We start from the raw sequence: 22470 nt of genomic DNA, 5'->3' as shown, positions 1-22470 counted from the left end.
GTGATCTGCTTTCTACTCTTTAACCTCTTCTCCCTGTTTCTTGTGTCTCTCTTTGGTTTTCTTGTCCAATTTTGTCCATTATAGTGCTTGTTGCCCTTCTGTCGTTCTTCTGGATCTTTGTTCCTCTTGTTTTGTGTTGTATGTCTTCTTTTTCTTCTTCCCCTTGGGTAATTGTTCTGCTGGGAACAATGAGCTCACAGTTTGATAGTTACATGATTTGGATCAAGGGTGAGGTTATCCTATTGACGTTCCTCTAGAAATCTGCATGTTACATGCGATACCAGCATGACTATGTTACCATTATCTGTGGAATTATGTACAGAGAAAAATATACAAAGAGCATTTGTTTTATTTATACGTGGATGTCAGTTTCTACAGAACCAATACTGGGCCTTAAAGCTTTGAAAGAAATAAAATAAAATTTGTAATGTTACAGCTTCCATAGCTGATACATATTTCATCAGTTGCTGATTTAAACAAGTTTTTAATTTAAATTGTATAGGATATATTAAGCCTGGAAAATTCATTTTGTCACACAGGATGTACCTGATTTTGGAAGTATTTTGGGCTGTTTCTGGAAGAAACTATAAAACAAGAAAAAACGAGAGAGAGAGAGAGAGAGAGAGAGAGAGAGAGAGAGAGAGGGGTTAAATGTCGTGTAGGTATGCAGTGCTCTTCAGAATCATGAAATAGCTGATAGTGGTTTATACACTTTATTCTTCCAGTATTAGCTCCTGACAAGTATGAAATCATATTTGGTTAAAAATTGTGTCACATATTTGTAATTTCAGAAGCAGTTATAAGCTATGTTACTCATCATACTGAATCTCCTGGTTAAGTTGAAAATAAAAATATTCGAGGTACAGGATCTATTCAAAGGTAAACTGGAAACAAACACTCCAAAATTACTGCACAATTTATTCATAGGACTTTTTTTCAGTTGAGCAATAAAGTACAAGACTGTATAATAAAATGCTGTACAAATATACTGCATTACACATTATATAAAACATAAAACAAATATAAATGTAAATCATTTATAATTAATCATGAATAGCTGAGCACTCTTGTTTTTTGCAGCATTTCATGCACCGTGTGCACTTGAGAATAGGAAACATCCTTCATTATTTTTTTGGCCTGTGGTGATGCCTGATGTTGCAGCAAGTGATAAAGATCTGCATAAAACTATAAAATAAAACAACATGTTACTGTTTCAAGAATTAATATGCACAGAAACTGACTACAAATATGTAAAATGAGACAGCTATTAAAAACACCAAGATACCGTGAATTATGACAAACATTTTACAATAGGTATACATTGGATCTAATGACTACAGCTATGGAAATAACACACAGTAACCCCCAATCCCAAGCACAAAATACAACCTGGAATATTTATTTAATGTTTAAAAATGTGTTAATAGTTCAAAACACTAAAATTATAAGTGTTAATGGGAGGTAGTAGAGTTCCATAGACAACTCTAGATGAGCTAGCTAACACATCAGACTACCTCTGACTGATTCCAGTGTCGATGTCTTGATACACTGGCACCAATTAATACCCCAACAAGACATGTAGTAAAAGACATAGTGAAATAGGAGTCTGGTAGAGCCAGAAATGAGGAAGCCCAGGAAGCTTTAAAGGTAAATGGTACATTTGTGACAGGTATGTAACACAGAAAAACAACTTAACAATTATTTTAAATGTGTTACTGATAATACGTGCTTCTCAAGTTAAGTAAGTACTGTCTTGAAATATCTGAGTGCAATCTTCACAAGTAACCTGATACGATACGTCACCATAAAATGTTCATTATAAAATGTTTAAAATAAACACATTCTAGTGGTTCCACATTTACATCTACACTCTGCAAATGATTGGGAAGTGCATGGTAGATGGAACTTCACATTGAACCACATATTAAGATTTACCAAAAAAATCTCACTACTGTCTGTTTCTGGTTTTAGCCAGCTTTGTGCGCTTAGTATTATATGAGCCCCACTGCTTTTTTAGAATTGCATCAATCTCTGGAACATTGTTGTGATTACTTCAGCAGTTTATCACTATGATTTTTTTTTTTGTATCATCTGTGAGGGACTTCAACACTAATACTTTGGAATCTCCTACAGCTATCATTTTCTGGATTAGAGAGGGGAAAAAATATTGCCTACACTTCACACATAGTCAGCTAGATGAGTGATAACATCTAACATGTAATGTGCCCCTATTCCATTTAGAATGGGCCAACATCCTTGACTCATTGAAGACATTGCTTTTTGTCAGATCACCAAAGTTAAGCAACACCAGGTGTGGCCAGTACTTGGATGGATAACTACCTGGATATGTCAAATGGTGTTGGGATAGTGGCATAAAGTCTCTAATGACCAGTCTCTTTGTTGATGTCCTGGATTAAATTCTAAACCTCTCTGTACTGTCACATGAAGTGATAGCATGTTACCCTGTAGATGGTGATTCCTCCGTTATCTAACACAAACGTGATACCACAGTACAGACACACATTTTGACCTAGTTTTATCAGTTACACCTAAACACACAACTCTCACTCTTCATGAGGGAGAGCAGCCATTGTGCATGAAGGATAGAAAAACTTTATAAATTAGGAGGTTGAACCTGCCTGTCGGGACCTTCCTGCCAAAAATGCCACATGACTGTACTTTTACCCATTTGGGTCCACATTACAGCTCTCAGGACTGTAACAAAAGTTTCAAGTTTTCTATTTGGATCAGAACCAAAGGGCTCATATCAGTTCTGGAAACATTCCTGCAGATTGTAGGCTCCATTGAAATCCCATGAGAAAGACTATCCCTCTCAACCATCTCTGTCAGTCACGAGAAAAAACAAAGGATAATCACAGAACTCAGACAAATAAGCTTCATTCATTCCAACATAAGCCATAATCTGAAATTGGTTGCACCTTGTTCCTTCAATGCCTTCTAGAAATATAATCTATTCATTATATTTACAGAATAACCATTAAGGATACTTGTCAGTAAAAGCAAAACACATCTAAAAAGAAAGTTGTTTGTTTTATTGCGTAGCATGCTTAAGATAAAAAAAGAACATACAAAGGCTCATATACACTCCTGGAAATAAAAAAAAGAACACATTGACACCGGTGTGTCAGACCCACCATACTTGCTCCGGACACTGCGAGAGGGCTGTACAAGCAATGATCACACGCACGGCACAGCGGACACACTAGGAACCGCGGTGTTGGCCGTCGAATGGCGCTAGCTGCGCAGCATTTGTGCACCGCCGCTGTCAGTGTCAGCCAGTTTGCCGTGGCATACGGAGCTCCATCGCAGTCTTTAACACTGGTAGCATGCCGCGACAGCGTGGACATGAACCGTATGTGCAGTTGACGGACTTTGAGCGAGGGCGTATAGTGGGCATGCGGGAGGCCGGGTGGACGTACCGCCGAATTGCTCAACACGTGGGGCGTGAGGTCTCCACAGTACATCGATGTTGTCGCCAGTGGTCGGCGGAAGGTGCACGTGCCCGTTGACCTGGGACCGGACCGCAGCGACGCACGGATGCACGCCAAGACCGTAGGATCCTACGCAGTGCCGTAGGGGACTGCACCGCCACTTCCCAGCAAATTAGGGACACTGTTGCTCCTGGGGTATCGGCGAGGACCATTCGCAACCGTCTCCATGAAGCTGGGCTATGGTCCCGCACACCGTTAGGCCGTCTTCCGCTCACGCCCCAACATCGTGCAGCCCGCCTCCAGTGGTGTCGCGACAGGCATGAATGGAGGGACGAATGGAGACGTGTCGTCTTCAGCGATGAGAGTCGCTTCTGCCTTGGTGCCAATGATGGTCGTATGCGTGTTTGGCGCCGTGCAGGTGAGCGCCACAATCAGGACTGCATACGACCGAGGCACACAGAGCCAACACCCGGCATCATGGTGTGGGGAGCGATCTCCTACACTGGCCGTACACCACTGGTGATCGTCAAGGGGACACTGAATAGTGCACGGTACATCCAAACCGTCATCGAACCCATTGTTCTACCATTCCTAGACCGGCAAGGGAACTTGCTGTTCCAACAGGACAATGCACGTCCGCATGTATCCCGTGCCACCCAATGTGCTCTAGAAGGTGTAAGTCAACTACCCTGGCCAGCAAGATCTCCGGATCTGTCCCCCATTGAGCATGTTTGGGACTGGATGAAGCGTCGTTTCACGTGGTCTGCACGTCCAGCACGAACGCTGGTCCAACTGAGGCGCCAGGTGGAAATGGCATGGCAAGCCATTCCACAGGACTACATCCAGGATCTCTACGATCGTCTCCATGGGAGAATAGCAGCCTGCATTGCTGCGAAAGGTGGATATACACTGTACTAGTGCCGACATTGTGCATGCTCTGTTGCCTGTGTCTATGTGCCTGTGGTTCTGTCAGTGTGATCATGTGATGTATCTGACCCCAGGAATGTGTCAATAAAGTTTCCCCTTCCTGGGACAATGAATTCACGGTGTTCTTATTTCAATTTCCAAGAGTGTATTTCTCACCAATTATTCTACAGCTCTATTTTTAGGAAATATTCACACTAAGAAGTAGACTAATGGAACAAGAAGAAATCAGCTGATTTTGTCTGACAGTATTCTTGTTACAATGAAAACTTCTTGAAGATAGCTTTCCTAGCGACCTGTTACCTGATACATTCAGTTACAGTTCAGGGAGTCATATACAGATGATGCAACTGTGTGGTTTTGCTACTTCTAAAGATACTTACTTGCATTCACTCTTCAACAACTTCTTCAAGATCACACCTTACGTGTTCAACAGGATACTTCATCTGAGTTTTAATAGATTGATTATGCAGCTAGTAAATGTTCACATTTGCATCAGGATGTGACATTAAACTCAAGATGTGTGTCGTAGTGGCCCTTATCAGCTAGGGGGCCCACACAACAGACAAGCAAGGTGGACTGCTGACCTCCCTTCAAGAACTCAGATCAAAACATTGGCAGTGGATGTAAACATCAACAGATTTTCCACATAAACATGCCACTACTTTGTGAAAAGCCATGTGACAGAGATCCACCAATTGGAACTAGTGTTACTACATGTGGCACCGCACCAAATTGGTGTTATAAACATGCCAGCAGAGTCAGACCAGCAGTGTATACCTGCGGCTAGGACAGCTCTGTGCCGGCTCTAGCCTAGTAGACATTCACCGTAGACTTCAGTAGAAAGTTGTATCTAATATCACTTTGTAATTGATTACAGTAGTATTTTGCTTATTATTTCTTTTCATTGTCTTGTACTCTTATCTGGCTTTTGACACCACAAGAATTGTTGGGTTTCTTGTTGTTTTTGCATCTGAAAATTAGTGCATGCCAAGAAGGCATTTTATTTAAATAAAGCATGTTCAAACTTGATTATCAGTTCTTTTCTGCCACCCGCAGAACACTGCAGTTATTGGAAACAAGGATGGGATGTTCATTTTCAGGCGAAATGACCTCCTTTGAGGAATTTCTTCAGTCCTTGATGGAAACTCTACAGGAGATTCAGGAGTGCTCACAAGGTCAGAACATCACCCTCACTCCCCAGCGTTGCAAGAGGTAGCTTATAGAGCTGATTCCATCACAGGTAAATTGAACACTTTGCATGTGGCTCCACTGATGTTGCAGGCTTTTGATAGGTCTGTCAAACCGTGGTCAAATTATGACAAATGTATGGAACAATATTTACTGGAACATGGGATCAACAAGGAAAATCAACGTCACGTTTTTTTTTAAGCAACAGTTTATCAATAGGTGTATTATTTAATTCAACAATTTAATCCTGAGCAGTCCCCTAGAGATCTCTTGTTTACCCATATTAAGGGCTGCCATACTCTGATGCTCAAATATACGTCACCTCCACCCATCAGATTTTCTTTTCTTGTTGAAAGTCCCCAGGTCAGACATATAGGGAATTGATTATGATGCTCCAAGGTCTCTCCCACAATTGAAAATACAGGTACGCCAATGTTGCCTGCAAGCAGTCTTATGCCTCGCGATATAGTGGTGTTTCACGCATGAGATGAGGGACTTCGGGCTGATATTTTGAAGTTACAGGACCCGTTCCTCGACATCTGTCTGCCGATCATTCGTGTGTTTGAACTATCTCACCAGCTACAACTGCTTATTTGCAGCTGCCATTCAACGAGGAATCGCAGCAGATCCTAGTCATCAAAAGCTTGTATGGCCTTTCCTGGTACAACCAACTCCTGTTTGGCATTGCCAGTGCCCCCACCATTTTCCAAAATTATTTGGAACACCTCACAAGTCAGGTGCCCGGTGTGGCAAATTATCTGGACAATGTCATTGTCAGTGGCTCATCCACAGTGGACCTCCTGGACAAGCTGGATAGGCTGTTTCAGGATTTTTTTGAGGCTAACCTGCAGTGCAGAAAGAGAAGCATGACAGTTATGTTGGGTTCAAAATTTATGCCCGCGACCTACATGCCTCTAAGGAGAATGTCGAGACGATTCAAAACCTGCCTCCTCCCACCAATGTGAAGCGACTGCAATCTGTCCTAAGTCAGATTAACTATTATTGGCACATTATACCTCATGCCACCAAGATTTCAGTGCCCCCGACCAGGTTGTTGTGCAAGGGTGTGCGTTGGGTTTGGAATGCAGCATGTGAGCAGGCTTTCACAAATCTCAAGTCAGCTCTCTCCCTCCCTCCTTGTCTGGCCACTTATGACCCTTCCCTGCCCCTCATCGTCACTACCAGTGCATCGGACAATGACCAAGGTGCGATCCTCTTGCAAGTGATCAATGACATTGAGAGGCCAGTGGCGTTCGCATCCAAGAAATTGACTGACAGTCAAACCAAATATAGTCAAATTGAAAAGGACACTTTGGCACTGGTTTTCATGTATGGTCATCATTTCACTCTGGAGACCAACCAAAAACTTGGGCTTCACCCAGGTGCCGCAGTGCCCACCTGGACAATGCGCCACCTCCAGCGTTAGGCACTCTTCCTGGTGACTCTCTGAACAGCATGCAAACCTCGATTTCCTTTCCCGGGTGCCTGCCAGAGTGGACCATGAGTTTGGTGCCTCCCCCTTGGTTTGTTTCCGTGTGGAACTGAATGTGGATGCAGCACTGGGCACGCTTCCTTTTGATGCCGATGCAGTCTGGTAAGCCACCACTCAGGATCAGACACTGAAAGCTCTCTGCCTCCAAATCGCTGTGGGCTGCCCAACCAGCAGTCATAGCATCTGCGATGTGGAAATCCAGCATTTTTGGGATCACTGGCACAGTCTCTTTTTCCACAGTGGTGTCATCCTTTTGCATAGTGGTTTGGACGTTCCACGGATGGTCATAACCCTCCTATTGCACCGTCGTGTCCTCAACCTCCTCCACACTGGCCATTGGGGAATCATCCTCACTGAACAGCTGGCCTGCCAACACCTTTATTGGCATGGATTGGATAAAGACATTGCCTCCCTCATGTCGGTGTGCACCACGTGCCAAACACATCGGGCAGGATCCCCCACCAGTATTTTTCGTGGACAGATGCAGCTGCTCTGTGGGAACATCTCCATTTGGATTGCGCTGGGCCATTTCATGGTTTGCAATGGCTCATCCTGATTAACTCTGGGTTGGAGTACCCTTTCGTATTCTGCATGATGAACACCATTCTGCTGAGACTATCAAAATTCTCCAGCACCTCTTTGCTGTCGAAGGACTCCCCAAAACGATCGTTACAGATAATGGTCCACAGTTTACTTCAAATGAGTTTAAGCAATTCTGTGATGCCAATGGGATTTCCCTCATCCACACCGCCCCATTTCAGTCTGCACAAAACAGCCAGACAGATTTTTTTTTTTTTTTTTGCTACATACCGCACCACCCCCCATGCCAGTAAAAGTCCAGCGGAGATACTTCACAGTCAAACATTCTGCTCTCTATTTTATGTCCTTGCCGCCATGTCTTCTCACCCTCCCAACTGGACTCCAGCGCACTCCTTCCACATAGGGCAGAAGGTCTGGGCATGGACCTTCTCTCATCCTTGGGTGCACTGGGCACCTGCTGTCATCATCAAGCACTGCGGTCAGGTGATGGCGTCTCTCCAGTGGGCCGATGGTTCTGCCGCCCACTGGCTCCTAAACCAGCTCCACCCCCCTCTGGTGGTCCACGACGTCCCGGGGGAGCTGCCAGTGCCTGTCACCAGCCACCCTGTCACAGAAGCTCCATTTCTGCCTCTGCCTCAGCCACTGCCTCTGCCACCAGCTGCCTCTGCTGCGTCGCTGCCTCCAGACCCTACCAACCACAAACCTATGGACGTAAACCAGGATACCCCAACTCCTATGGACCTTTGTGGTGCTGTGCATTCTTTTTCCAGGGGAGAAATGTTGTAGGGACCCCTTATCAGTTAGAGGGCCCACACAACAGACAAGCAAGGTGGGATGCCAACCTCCCTTCAAGAGCTCAGATCAAAACATCACCAGTATATTTGAACATCAACAGACTTTCCACATAAACACGGCACTACTTCGTGAAAAGCCATGTGACAGAGACCCATCAATTGGAACTAATGTGATTACGTATAGCACTCTACCAAATCAGTGTTATAAGCACGCCAGCAGAGTCAGACCGGCAGTGTGTACCTGCATCTAGGACAGCTCCTGCCAATACCTACACTGGCTCTATCCTAGAACACATTTACCATAGCCTTCAGTAGGAAGTTGCATCTTGTTAGATGTAATGCCACTTTGTAATTGTGTAGAGTAATATTTTGGGTATTATTCCTTTTCATTGTCTTGTACTCTTATCTGGCTTTGGCCACCACAAGAATTGTTGGGTTTCTTGTTGTTTCTTGTGTTTGGAAATCAGTGCACACCAAGAAGGTGTTTTAGTTAAACTGCAGGACAGTAGAAAGTGCACAGAAGTTGGGTGTGGCATGAATGACTATGATTGGACAGCCATAGGTGAGTACCACCAAAGTGTGCAACTGCGTTTCCATGTGCTGCTGTCAGAGGTGGTCGTTCCTGAAAGTTACAGACTATGCTTATGTCCACCAATCCTTTGTAGTGAAATACAATATATGATCATATCACAGCAACCAAACAAGATAGTGAAAAGCATGATATATCATTTTAAAGAATGGTGTGTAGGGACTAAGGGAATCAGTGGCTTCAGTGTCGTAAACTGTCATATGGCTGGGTTGAGCAGTGTGCTGACCACAAGCCCTCCGTATCTGCATCCAGTGATGCCTGTGGGCTGAGGCCTTCATGGCCTGTTTGGGTGGAGCTTTTTTTTCTCTGGTGAATAAGTTGATACTGTATTTGTATCTGAGTCATTTAAATTAAATGTGTATCAGCAGGATCATTACATAATGTAATGGACAAATCTTGTAAAATTAGTAACTACTTAATTGAAGCAGACATAGAGACTATCATGGTGTCTGATCCGAGAATGTGACAAGATGCATTGTCTTTTGTTGGTAACATCATATTTCATTGGAAAATATAGATATAATACATATATAATCAAAAGATTAATAAGAAAGACAACTGAACACAATAGCAATGTAGCATTGGCAAGGCTACCGTCATACACAATATCTGTAGTATATGTTTTGTATGACTTATTTGGTTTTTCTGAATTGATTAATGTGTTCATAATTAAAGCTGCTCATAATTTAAATTATATCAAATATGTGAGAAAACTGATTGCACCAGCTGAAACAATTGATAATTACAAATATGAATGACGTTAATCCTTGTTTGTTGATGATAAATTTTAAGCAATATAATTTAGTGAAACTGCGCAATCTTGCTAATTATATTGTCATTAACTGTGGGTGAACTGTCCAATGTGTAGGTGGCTGCAACATTTCAAATTAATTAGCACAAAAGTGTTTATCTTTATATGAAATTATGTTTAATCTGGCATTAAGGATATATACAGTGTAAATTTTTACTGCTGCAAATCCTGAGCTTAATGTCTGGTAATTGTGAGAAGTTCAGCCCAAGGGTATATAATGGTCAGTCATAGACTGGGGGGCACACAGTTTTGAACCATGAAGGATGCCAGACCTGTGATAGTACATAAAATCAGCTGCACGTTTCAGTTTGAATTTAGAGATTTTCCCTTGTGCCCCCTCAGTGCTAGTAGCAAAGTTTGGAGTTCAGTTGCACTTTGGACTCATACTTTATTTAATAGTTTCTTTAATTTTAAAGATTTTTTGAGTGGAGCCACTGAGGATGCATAATATCTTCCAGTGGTGTTTGAATGTTTTGTGTGTTTAGCCACAGTAAGCACTTGTATTTATTTGTGATTTAGTGAACACCTGAGATCTGTACTTGTTCATAGATTGTCAACAACATATTTTGAGCATCAGTGCTCAGGGTTTAGAATTTTGTAATGCGTTACACTGTATGTGGCTCCTTTTGCATAATTTGGTATAATGATAGCAGAGATTGCTTGGATTATTTTTTATGAATGTACAGGGCTATTATAAATGATTTGTTCTATGTTTTCCAAAGTGTTACATGTTCAAATATGAATAGACCCATAAACTCACCAAGTTTGCATTGTGCCTACCAGTTGGTGTTACAAGGGCAGTGCCTTGACAAAATGGCAACAAAGCATTAAAAGAGTTTTCGTGTGTTGCACTATGTGAGACCCTTATCTGTTACAAAATTTATCTGGAAAGGTTAATAGCCACAATGAGAGAGAGTGGGGCACTAAAAATACACAAGAAATTGTAGTGTATGAATGAGATTCACTGAAATTTAATGTTTGCTGTCTAGTGTAACAGCCAAAGCTGTATATGGTGTTTTTTCTTCTTTTAGAACACTGTGACGGGTACCTCTCACCTTGATATGTTGCAGTTGTGGTTGTTTCCACAAGTGACTGCTGATTCCAAGAATTTCATCTTCCAGCAAGATGGAGCACCCTTTCATTGGTGCATCAATGTCTGTCAATACCTAAATGATGAACTTCTGCATTGCTGGATTGAGCATAGTGGTGAAGGTGATATGGCTCTGTTCCCTTGGTCCCCCTGGTCACTTGACACAATGCCTTGTGAATTTTTCTTTTGGGGGTACATTAAGAACTGTGTTTATGTACTCCCACTGCCAAGAACACTGGAACAGCTCAGAGAATGTATCAATGCTGTTGTGATAACCATTGACAGGCTGTTGGTATGTAAGGTAAGGAATGGACTTGATTACCGCCGGGATGTGTGTTGTTTGACGAGAGACATTCATAGAAGATTGTAAAATGCAAACTTGATGAGTTTACTGTTCTATTCATGCATAAATTATATTTTTACATGTAATAATCTGAAAACCATAGAGCTCCAAAGTGAATGAATCATTGATTGTAGCCCTGCGCAATCACAGCGACCTACATACCAAAAATGCTAAGCATTCTGTTATTTACAGTTGTATCTAATATGGCTTATGTCATGAGGACTGAACTGTTAACTAAAATGAAAGAAAAAAAAATTATAATTCTGCGTCAGCCACAAAGGCTTTATGCCATGAACAGTGCGTTCTGAAAGTTACACAAACTCTCGCTTGCAAGCATCAATGATTTCTAGCAGCAGCAGCAGTGCACTTGCACTGTTAACAATAAATTGAATTAGTTGCTGCATTTAAGTCATGATGTAGCAAGTAGTTTTCTATTTGCCTCGAACCTGTACTTTCCACTGTAAAATATAAAATGTACCTATAGTTCAAGAAGAATCACACTTACTTCTGTGCATCAGTCACACAATGTTGTAGTTATGCAGTAAGCCCATTACTTTTTTAAACATATCCTACCCAAGAAAATCTTCAGATATGGGAATAGCATGTCAAATCTGATGAAAAGCACAGATGTTGCAGCAAACATGCTTCAAGTCCCTCAGTTCTACATCTACATCTGCATCTACACTCTGCAAAACCACTGTTATGTGTACAGCATCCTTTGTATCAGTTATTGGGACTCCTCCCCATCTCATTCAGGTATGGATTCCAGCAAGAATGATTGCTTGATCACTTCTGTGCACATTGTAATTAGTCTGATATTGTTTTCGTGATCCGTATAGCAGCAATACTGTGGAGTTGCAGTATATTCCCATCTTCAACCATCTGACCGTTCATTTTTTTCAGCAAGTTCCTGACTCTTTACCATGCATCCAATAAAACCATGACCATTTGTGCTACCCTTCTCTGTATATGTTCAATATCCTATGTTAGTACTATGTCATACGAATCCCATACATTTCAGCAATATTTCAGGATGTGTCACACAAATGTGTGGTAAGTACTCTCTTTTAGACTGACTGGATTTTTCTAGTATTCTGCCAATGAACCGAAGTCTGCCACCTGCTTTTCCCATGACTGAATCTCTGTGATCATTTATTTCATATCCCTACAGATTGTTACACCCAGGTATTTGTATGAGTTGAGCAGTTACAACTGTAACTTACTGATATTGTAATCATAGGATTTCATTTTTCCACATTTTATGAAGCATGTTAGGAGCAGGTTTGGCAAGGTTAATTTAAGGGATACTGGTTACCCTTCCTGTCACCAACCCGTTACCTCCTGGGATGAAATATGCATACCCCAACTGCCTGCTTGCACTGTTATTCATGTGAAAGTGAGTCAAAGTTTTCTAAATGTTTGCAAATCATTTAACTGAATTGGGAAATGGGTACTAGCCCAGTATTCACCTAGTGGAATGTGGGAAACTTCCTAAAAACCACTTCCAGTCCGGTCAGCACACCATTCCTCATCGTTACCAGGTGGATTCATACTAAAGCTGGTGCATTTCCTCATCTCAGAAGCAGTGCTTTAACACATGGCTAACCATGCAGGTTGGAATGTTATCAATATTTGACTGAACATTTGTGGAGTGTTTTTTCAGACAGTATTTTATTATAGGTAGGTGCATCATCTGCCAAAAAGTCTGAGGTTTGTTACTGCTTGCAAGGTCATTAACATACAACATGATCAGCAAGGATCTCAACATATTTCTCTGGGGAACTGTCTGAAGTTTGATTTGATTTGATTTAATTGAAGATACAAAACAACAGAGGTCTTAGCTCCATGTTGCCTGCATCAAAATTATGTTTGTTGTGTGATATCTCTCTCTGTTGTTCTAGTAAAGTTAGTCAGTACCCCTGAAGAGTAGTGGGAGACCCTTTATGAGGTCTTTGTCAGACACAATCTCTTCAGGAATTTGTCTGAAGCTATTTCTGCATTGGTCAATGACACTTCATCTAAGATAAAATGCTGTATCCTCTCTTCCACGAAATCCTCAATCCCGTCACAAATTTTGGTTGAAACCCTGTAAAATTATACTTCTGATAATAAGCCTAGGTGTGTTTTTCAAAAGTCAATAGACACTGCATCCAACTGATTGCCATGAAGCATAGGTTTCAGGATGTCAAATGAGATCAATGTTTTCAGAATCCATGTTGGTTCGTGTGCAGGATGTCATTATGTTTGACCTTAGAATATGTTCTAAGATTCTGCAACACATGGACATCAATGAGATCTGATGGTAGTTTTGTGCATAACTTCTGTTACACTTCACGCAGAGCAGAGTAACCTGAACTTTCTTCCAGCTACAGGGCAAGATTTTTGTTCAAGGAATTTATGATGTGTTATTGTTAAAAGAGGAGCTAACTAAGCCACAACTTCTGTATAGAATCAGACAGAGATTTTCTGAGGCCTTGGAGCTTCCTTACACCTTTAGTGATTTCAGCTGCTTCCCCTTACCAATGCAGCTTATAACCAGATCCATTACCCTGAAGAAATCAGATCTACTCTTTTGTTCTCAACATGCTCAGAGATGATGTACTGTTGTGTCACCACTGTAAATAGTTTTCTGCCATTATTCATTTGATAAACAGCCAAGTTGTGATGGTTTCAATATTAAATAGCCCGTAGCTCATGGTCTTGAGGTTGCGTTCTCGCTTCCCAAGCACAGGGGCCCGGGTTCGATTCCCAGTGGGGTCAGGGATTTTCATCTTCCTCAAGATGACTGGGTGATTGTGTTGTCCTCATCATTTCATCATCATTCATGAAAGTGGCGAAATTGGACTATGCAAAGGTTGGGAAATTGTACAGGTGCTGATAACCGCACAGTTGAGCACCTCACAAACCAAACATCATCATCATCATCATCAATATCAAATGGTGAATTAAACTTATAAAACATTTTATATTTAATTATTCCTTCCCTGTTTATTCCTTTAAAGTTATCTCTTGTAACTCTCATGTTATTAGCTACAGTTAAATATAGATAGTTCAGAAATTTCTGGTACAAGCTACTAGGACTTGTAGAGAGAGTGAGTATTTTGAATAGGAACCCATCTCTGGAAACATACTGTTTCTGTTCTATGACAGTTCCAGTTCACATGTTAAACTCATTCACTTCTGCTTCAGGAATTGAATTAGGTGTACGTAGCACAATTATTAGGTAAAAATTAAAAGGAAACATAATGAAACATCTATTAACAACATAAGCACATTTGTTTCTATTAACACTTAAACATTACATGTTTACATTACTCCAAAACAAAAAAGAAACTAGTGTACTGTATGTACAGAACAGTACTGAGGCATTAAAACAGCAGCTCAATGTGGCAGCAACCAATGTTGTTACAGACATTCTACCTACAAAGAATGTTCTTGTACACACCCTCCATCCCACCTGGTGTCTCTTTAGTTTCTAGTGCAGTGGACAGAACTTGTGCCAGCAGATGTTCTTCTGTCTCTACAGGAGTTTCATAAATTAAACTTTGCAAATGACCCCACAAGAAGTAGTCCATAGGAGTTAAATCCAGTGACTGTGGGCGCTGATAACCTCGCTGTTGTGCGCCGTAAAACACTACTAATCAGTGACTGCAATGGCCAAGTGGTTGGATCACGTCAGCTGAAACCATATTTCCTGATGGAAATTAAGTGGCACACCTTCCAAGAATGCGTCCAATATGTTTTATAGGAATATCAAGTATGCATGACCAGTTAGTCTGAATGGGAGTAGGTATGGTCCAATTATCTGACTGTCTAGAATAGCTGCTCACATGTTAATACCGAACTGGTGCTGAAATCCCTGAGCATGCATGACACGAGGGTATAGTCTGCCCAGACGTGGCTGTTTCATAGATTCAGAACACAGTCCCTAGTGAACTTACATTCATCTGTGAACAGAACTCAATACTGAAACAGGGGTGTGTCAATGCAGCAGTGCAGGAACCATGTGCAGTAGGCAATGTATTGTGCGAAATGTGCTGGGCCCATAGTGTCTACCCTTTGTAAGTCATATGGATGTAATTATTGCTCATGCAGAATATCCTGGATGATAATGTGACTAAACTCATTGTACGTGCAATTGTTTGAATAATCGTTGATGGGTTTTCTTCAATGGGGTGCAGTACATCATCTTCAAATTTGAACATGCTGCTTTGCCTTGGAGCACCACAGTCCTGATTCCTAATGGTGAAGGTACCTGTATCTCAGAGCTGCTGCATAACTTGGCCAAAACATCTGTGTGATGGCAGCTCTTCCACTACCTTGAACTTCACCATACACATGGAACAAGTCTACGTATTCCAAATATGTGTACCAAACAATGCTTTCTGTATTGTATATGCACAGGCATTGAATAGGTCTCACAGCAAGCAGACATTAAGTGATGCCAGGTGACCATCTGCTGTAATACATGTTATTCTGTCTACACTATTGCACCTCACAATTGAAATCACCATTGAACAGAAATGGCATGTTTCTGGACATAGGTTCCTATTTAAAATATTATGTACTCACTCCCCTCTACAAGTTCTAGAAGCTTGTCATGGAAATTTTGGACACTGTGTATTGGTAGAATCTTGGAATTTGAATCCTGACAATTAATACATAGTTGCTTTCTACTGACTGCAGGTTTGCTGAACAGTTTACTTCTGTTCAACACAACCTTTCATTTTCATGTTCTCTATATCTATCATATTGAAGAAATTTAGGAAAATTACAATTGTCAACTATATTTATAAATACGTATACTGTGTGAAAATAAAGTTTCAAGCTGGTCTCAGAACACAAAATTTATTGAATACTTTCATAATGGAACTAAAATTCTTCAAAATAGGTGCCTTGAAAGTCCATACACCACTGCCAATGAGATTTCCACTGCTGGTAAGCTCCCTGGAACTCCTCATCTGGAATCCTATTCAAAACCCTCGCCGAAGACTATTTTGACTGCTGCGACACTGTCAAACTGCTTCCCTTTCAGGTCTCTCTTCATTTGGGGGAACAAAAAGAAGTCACTGGGGTTGAGGTTGGGGCTATAGGGTGGCTGCAGCAGCATTGCCACTTTGAACCAGGTCAAAACTTCAGTGACGGCAAAGCAGGTGTGAACAGTCACATTGTCTTGGTGGAGCACTCAGTCGTCTTTCTTCTCAGGGCAGACTCAGTGGACTCGATCCCTCAAACGGCAGACCACTCCAGTATAATACTGACCACTGACAGTCTGTCTGGCAGGAACAAAGTCTTTGTGGATCATTACTTTTGCTTCAAAGAAAGAATGAGCATGCTTTTCACACTGACTCATGCGGGCTTTCTTCAGGTTTGGTGAGGCGGAGGTGTGCCTCTCCAAGATTTGCCTCTTCAACTCTGGATCATACTCAAAGACCCAGGTCTCATCACCAGTGACCACTTTGTCCAAAAAAATCAGGTTCCGTTTGTAAATATTTAAGCACTTCCTGCGAAACAGCCAGGCACCACTCCTTCTGTTCATCTGAGAGCATTTTAGGGACAAGTTGTGCATACACTTTTCTCATCATTAGATGTTCTGTCACTAGCTAAAGCACAGTTGGGTGATTCTAACTCACTTCATCTGCTATCATTCTGATGCTGAGACATAAGTCACTGTTTAAAACTTGACACACTTTGGCTAGATTTTTGTCAGTTCTGCTTGTTCAAGGACTTTCAGAGCTTATTGTATTGTATATGCAGAGGCATTGAATAGGTCTCACAGCAAGGCAAGTCTTCACGGCCATCTTTGAACCTCTTGTGACACATGAAAACCATGGCACATGACATGATGTATTCTTTATAGGCCTCTTGAATCATTTCGAACATTGTTCAGTTTTACACAAAATTTGACCGAAGACAGCTACTCCAAGAGATGCTGCATTTTGAGCACCCAGATTTCTCTACAGTGTTTTGTAACAGACACTCCCTGCACTCACAACAATTTCACTCCAGCATTTCACCAGTGAATGCCGATGCTTGGCTTGCTTAGCCAATACCCCACACCACCTGGTGCAGGTGGTGAGAGTGGTCTGCACGCATACCACTACTCAGGCAAAATTCAGTCTTGAAACTTTATTTACACACCCTTTAAATGTGTGCTTTTGTCATTCCCATACTACATGTGTGAGGTAAGAAAATACATTTCTTTAGCCATAAATATAATTAGTATTCTTGTTGTTGTTGTGGTCTTCAGTCCTGAGACTGGTTTGATGCAGCTCTCCATGCTACTCTATCCTGTGCAAGCTTCTTCGTCTCCCAGTAACTACTGCAACCTACATCCTTCTGAATCTGCTTAGTGTATTCATCTCTTGTCTCCCTCTATGATTTTTACCCTCCACGCTGCCCTCCAATACCAAACTGGTGATTCCTTGATGCCTCAGAACATGTCCTACCAACCGATCCCTTCTTCTAGTCAAGTTGTGCCACAGATTTCTCTTCTCTCCAATCCTATTCAATACCTCCTCATTAGTATTCTTATTTGGCTATAATTCTAAAGTGCTATAAATATAGGCAAAATGTATTCATGTTCCTGACTATCACGCAACCACTGGAAAACTGTAATTGTTTTATGACCCAGATACCGATATTAGCATTGTAACAAGTTGTCATTCAAATGATCGCTGGAATACAACACAATACAATACCAAACAAAAAAATTATCTCCTTTGAAAAACTCAACTACCAAAATATTGATCTCCTAAAAATTTGTAGCATCAATAATGATGTACTCTATACAGATATTTTACATGCTTGGGATAGGAAGTTTACCATGTTACACAATTCTTCTTCTAGAAATATACCTATCAGAAAAAGTTACTTGAGAAACCTTTTTGAAATCAAAACTGAGAACCAACACAACTAATGGGAGCTGCTGTGGAATTAAAGTACGGTAACAAACTAGAATGTGAAACTGAAATAGGTTTCATTTCAAGTGTCTGCCACAGCAGTCTATGATAGGAATTAAAAATGTGTGATTAAAATAAGCATGGATAACAGTGAAAATTATGATTATTTTCATTACCACTTTATTGTCATTTCAAAAGAAACTAAACATAAGAGACCTTAATATGAATAAGAGTAACAGCTTCACAAAATGCTTTATCCATCTTTACAGTATAATTATTTGCATGCCCTGAGAATATTATTCAGCTTACCTTTAGGCCAGGAACTACTTCTGATACAAATGACTGGCTGAACTCGGTGCAGTCAACAAGGGTGGCTTTCAGAGGCGTTGCATGCAGAGTACTGTGGTTTGCCTTGAACAAAGAAGTGACACTCAGTACCCAAGGCATATTATTTGTCTTAATGGTTTTTGAGTGTTCTGCCAGGTGAGATTTGAGAAGTCCCACAATGTTTCAGCAGTATATCAGTCTGCCATTATTACCTGACTTGGCATAAATAAAAGGTGACACATAATTCTATGTGATTTTTCTTAGTTTATCCTGCAATACTGATAACAAAATACATGGTGTAGAGCCAGGTCTTGGTGTCCAGCAAGGACAATATTTCAGCAAACGACCACACTGCCATCATTAGGTCCCCTTCTGCACTTCTCAGCAGATTCTTTAATTACACAAAAGGAAGGACAATTAATGTTTAACATATCATTGACAATGAGGTCATTAGATGTGGAACACAAGCTTGGAGTAGGGAAGGATGGGAAAGGAAATTGGGCATGCCCTTTCAAAGAAACCATCCTGGCATTTTCCTTAATTGATTTAGGGACATCACGGAAAAATCTAAATTTGAATGGGTGGATGGGAATTTAAAACTATTGTCCCCCTGGAAGTGAGTCCAGTGTCTTACCATTGTGCCACTTATTCAGTTTTTGTTCAACAGTTTAGGTAAGCTCACCAGTCCCTTTTCTTCATCCCTCTTCCTTCCCTTCAACCCTTCTGTCAGAAGAAAGAGCCACTGGCTCTAGAAGCTTGCACATTTCTTTAATCTTTATACATACTTTCTTCTGCTGCCACTTGGCGAGTAGAATTTTTATCCATCCAGTTATACTATAATTCCATGTAATTCTGATAGACAGAGCACTGTGAATGTCAACTTTTTGAAGTTCAGTAATTAAGTATGCTTTAGGTTTTCACAGCAGTGGACTTCAACAGTACACGATCCCTTCCATGTTTGCTATGCCAAATTCATAGAGTATTTGCTAATATGAGACTTCATAGTTCAAAAAAATCTTTGAGACTACCAAGGAGAACCCCTCTTTAACCAGTGGGTAGAGAAAAGTCATCACATAATTTTTCCTGAGAATTCATCCTCAATAACATACCACTGTATGTGATAAATGCAGTAGCTGCATCCTCCTCAGGCTCCTCTTCCATTTCTGCCAGTTTTACTGCCAGCATAGGGCAAAGGTCTCTCCAAAACTAGCACTGCGTGTAGGCATTTCAGTTCTTGAACGAAACTCTCCATATCCTAAAGGGTGTGAGCCCTGTTTACCAATTATTTGATGTTCCAATTCCTCTGCACTGGATGTGACATCTGTCTAGGTGCAAGTACAAGTTGGTGAGCATCTTCTTACAGAATACATTGTGGCCCAATGTACCATCTCCTCTCCTTTTTACCAGTTTTTCTGGAAGAACCTGAAGAATTATATTACATACGTCTGGAGGGAGGAGATGAATCACTGTATGAAGAAATCACACAAGCTGCTCCATCAGAGAAGCCATTCTCTGAGTACTTCCAGGTTTATCATGAGATGTCATTATGAATATGTGGTGCAAATTTTCACCAAAGTGATGCATCATTTGTACTCAGTGAAAGTTAAGAGACAGAGAAAATATACCAGTTTATACTTGATCAACAAGAGAGTGGGCCCTGCTGGAAGATGGAGTGTACTGGAAAATATAATGTGGTCCTCCTAAGAGAGTAGAGAGAAGTTATTGTGTTCATTTCATACAGAGGCACATTATCCAGGAAAATAGGATGAATTCTTAGAGACTGCATTGTAAAGTATGTCATCTGTCCACTGATCACAACACATTATCTTACAGCACTGAAAGTGATCTGAAACTATGGACTTCCAATATCTGTCAAATCCTTTGCTAATGCAGCATGACATACAAAGGGCAAACGGTATATGCCACTGAAATCATTGCACTGAATGTGAATGGCATACTTGAATACTACAGCTCAACAAGTTGGTGGTTGCAGTGGGGCAGGGGGGAAGCAGAAGAGAGATATACGTACAAACTGAGGTGGTCGGTTCATCAACATAACTGATGATAACAGTTGTTGGACAAAATGTTGGGGCCTCTGGACACTGAAATTAATTAATTTGTCATAAATTATGTGACTTATTTAAGTTTGTGCTTTTACTGCCTCTCACCCTCTACCACCCTACCTGTCTCATAATAGTCCACCATATCAACCTGAACTGTTTTGCAAGGAGTGTCAGGAGCAGCAGCTGATTTTGGAACTGACTCTGATATTGTCATTATTGTGACAAGGTTAACACTTTTCATTTTATTGTGTATGTTACCTGGACTGGGAACTCCTTACACACCTTCTATGCTGCTTTAGTTATTTCATGTTCCTCGGCGGTTTTGAAATACCATGTGACTCATATGATTTCCCTTCTAGGACACCAAAAAACTGCATAAGAAATCTCATAAATTTATTTTACTCTATTGAAGGGCAGAAGAATTTTACCTCAGTATCCATGAAGTTTGAGAACTCACAAGATTTATTGCTAATTCTATGCACTACTCTTACTTTATACTATAATTCTATCATCATGAATTATGACATCTGCAGTGGAATGCTGCAGTTTGTTAAACTAACTATACCTGTATAATATGGATGTCTTGTTTTCAATTTTTAAGATTTTAAGTGTATAATATCTTATATTGGTTAAACATTGTTGTTGTTGTTGTGGTATTCAGTCCTGAGACTGGTTTGATGCAGCTCTCCATGCTACTCTATCCTGTGCAAGATTCTTCAGCTCCCAGTACCTACTGCAACCTACATCCTTCTGAATCTGCTTAGTGTATTGATCTCTTGGTCTCCCTCTACGATTTTTACTCTCCACGCTACCCTCCAATGCTAAAATTGTGATCCCTCGATGCCTCAGAACATGTCCTACCAACCGATCCCTTCTTCTAGTCAAGTTGTGCCACAAACTTCTCTTCTCCCCAATCCTATTCAATACCTCCTCATTAGTTACGTGATCTACCCACCTTATCTTCAGCATTCTTCTGTAGCACCACATTTCGAAAGCTTCTATTCTCTTCTTGTCCAAACTAGTTATCGTCCATGTCTCACTTCCATACATGGCTACACTCCATACAAATACTTTCAGAAACGACTTCCTGACACCTAAATCAATATTCGATGTTAACAAATTTCTCTTCTTGAGAAACGCTTTCCTTGCCATTGCCAGTCTACATTTTATATCCTCTCTACTTCGACCATCATCGGTTATTTTACTCCCTAAATAGCAAAACTCCTTTACTACTTTAAGTGTCTCATTTCCTAATCTAATTCCCTCAGCATCACCTGACTTAATTTGACTACATTCCATTATCCTCGTTTTGCTTTTGTTGATGTTCATCTTATATCCTCCTTTCAAGACACTGTCCATTCCGTTCAACTGCTCTTCCAAGTCCTTTGCTGTCTCTGACAGAATTACAATGTCATCGGCAAACCTCAAAGTTTTTACTTCTTCTCCATGAATTTTAATACCTACTCCGAATTTTTCTTTTGTTTCCTTTACTGCTTGCTCAATATACAGATTGAATAACATCGGGGAGAGGCTACAACCCTGTCTCACTCCTTTCCCAACCACTGCTTCCCTTTCATGCCCCTCGACTCTTATAACTGCCATCTGGTTTCTGTACAAATTGTAAATAGCCTTTCGCTCCCTGTATTTTACCCCTGCCACCTTCAGAATTTGAAAGAGAGTATTCCAGTCAACATTGTCAAAAGCTTTCTCTAAGTCTACAAATGCTAGAAACGTAGGTTTGCCTTTTCTTAATCTTTCTTCCAAGATAAGTCGTAAGGTCAGTATTGCCTCACGTGTTCCAACATTTCTACGGAATCCAAACTGATCTTCCCCGAGGTCGGCTTCTACCAGTTTTTCCATTCGTCTGTAAAGAATTCGCGTTAGTATTTTGCAGCTGTGACTTATTAAACTGATAGTTCGGTAATTTTCACATCTATCAACACCTGCTTTCT

At 40.9% G+C, this 22470-nt stretch overlaps 1 protein-coding gene across 1 annotated transcript in view; it reads right to left on the bottom strand.

Annotated features, from left to right (window-relative positions):
• Positions 1–933: 933 nt before the first annotated feature.
• Positions 934–22470, bottom strand: part of LOC126100255 (dynein axonemal intermediate chain 7-like) — an 844976-nt gene continuing 823439 nt past the window's right edge. The window contains exons 16-17 of the mRNA XM_049910840.1: positions 18438–18539; positions 934–1185 (exon numbers count right to left, since the gene is read on the bottom strand). Of these exons, the coding sequence (XP_049766797.1) occupies positions 1048–1185; positions 18438–18539 (240 nt within the window). The 3' untranslated portion in view covers positions 934–1047. The remainder of the gene's footprint in view (positions 1186–18437; positions 18540–22470) is intronic.

This window comes from Schistocerca cancellata, chromosome 9, assembly GCF_023864275.1.
Source record: "Schistocerca cancellata isolate TAMUIC-IGC-003103 chromosome 9, iqSchCanc2.1, whole genome shotgun sequence".
NCBI classification, from domain to species: Eukaryota; Metazoa; Arthropoda; class Insecta; order Orthoptera; family Acrididae; genus Schistocerca; species Schistocerca cancellata.
The sequence above is the reverse complement of the archived record's forward strand: the minus strand, read 5'-3'. Positions and strand labels throughout refer to the sequence as shown.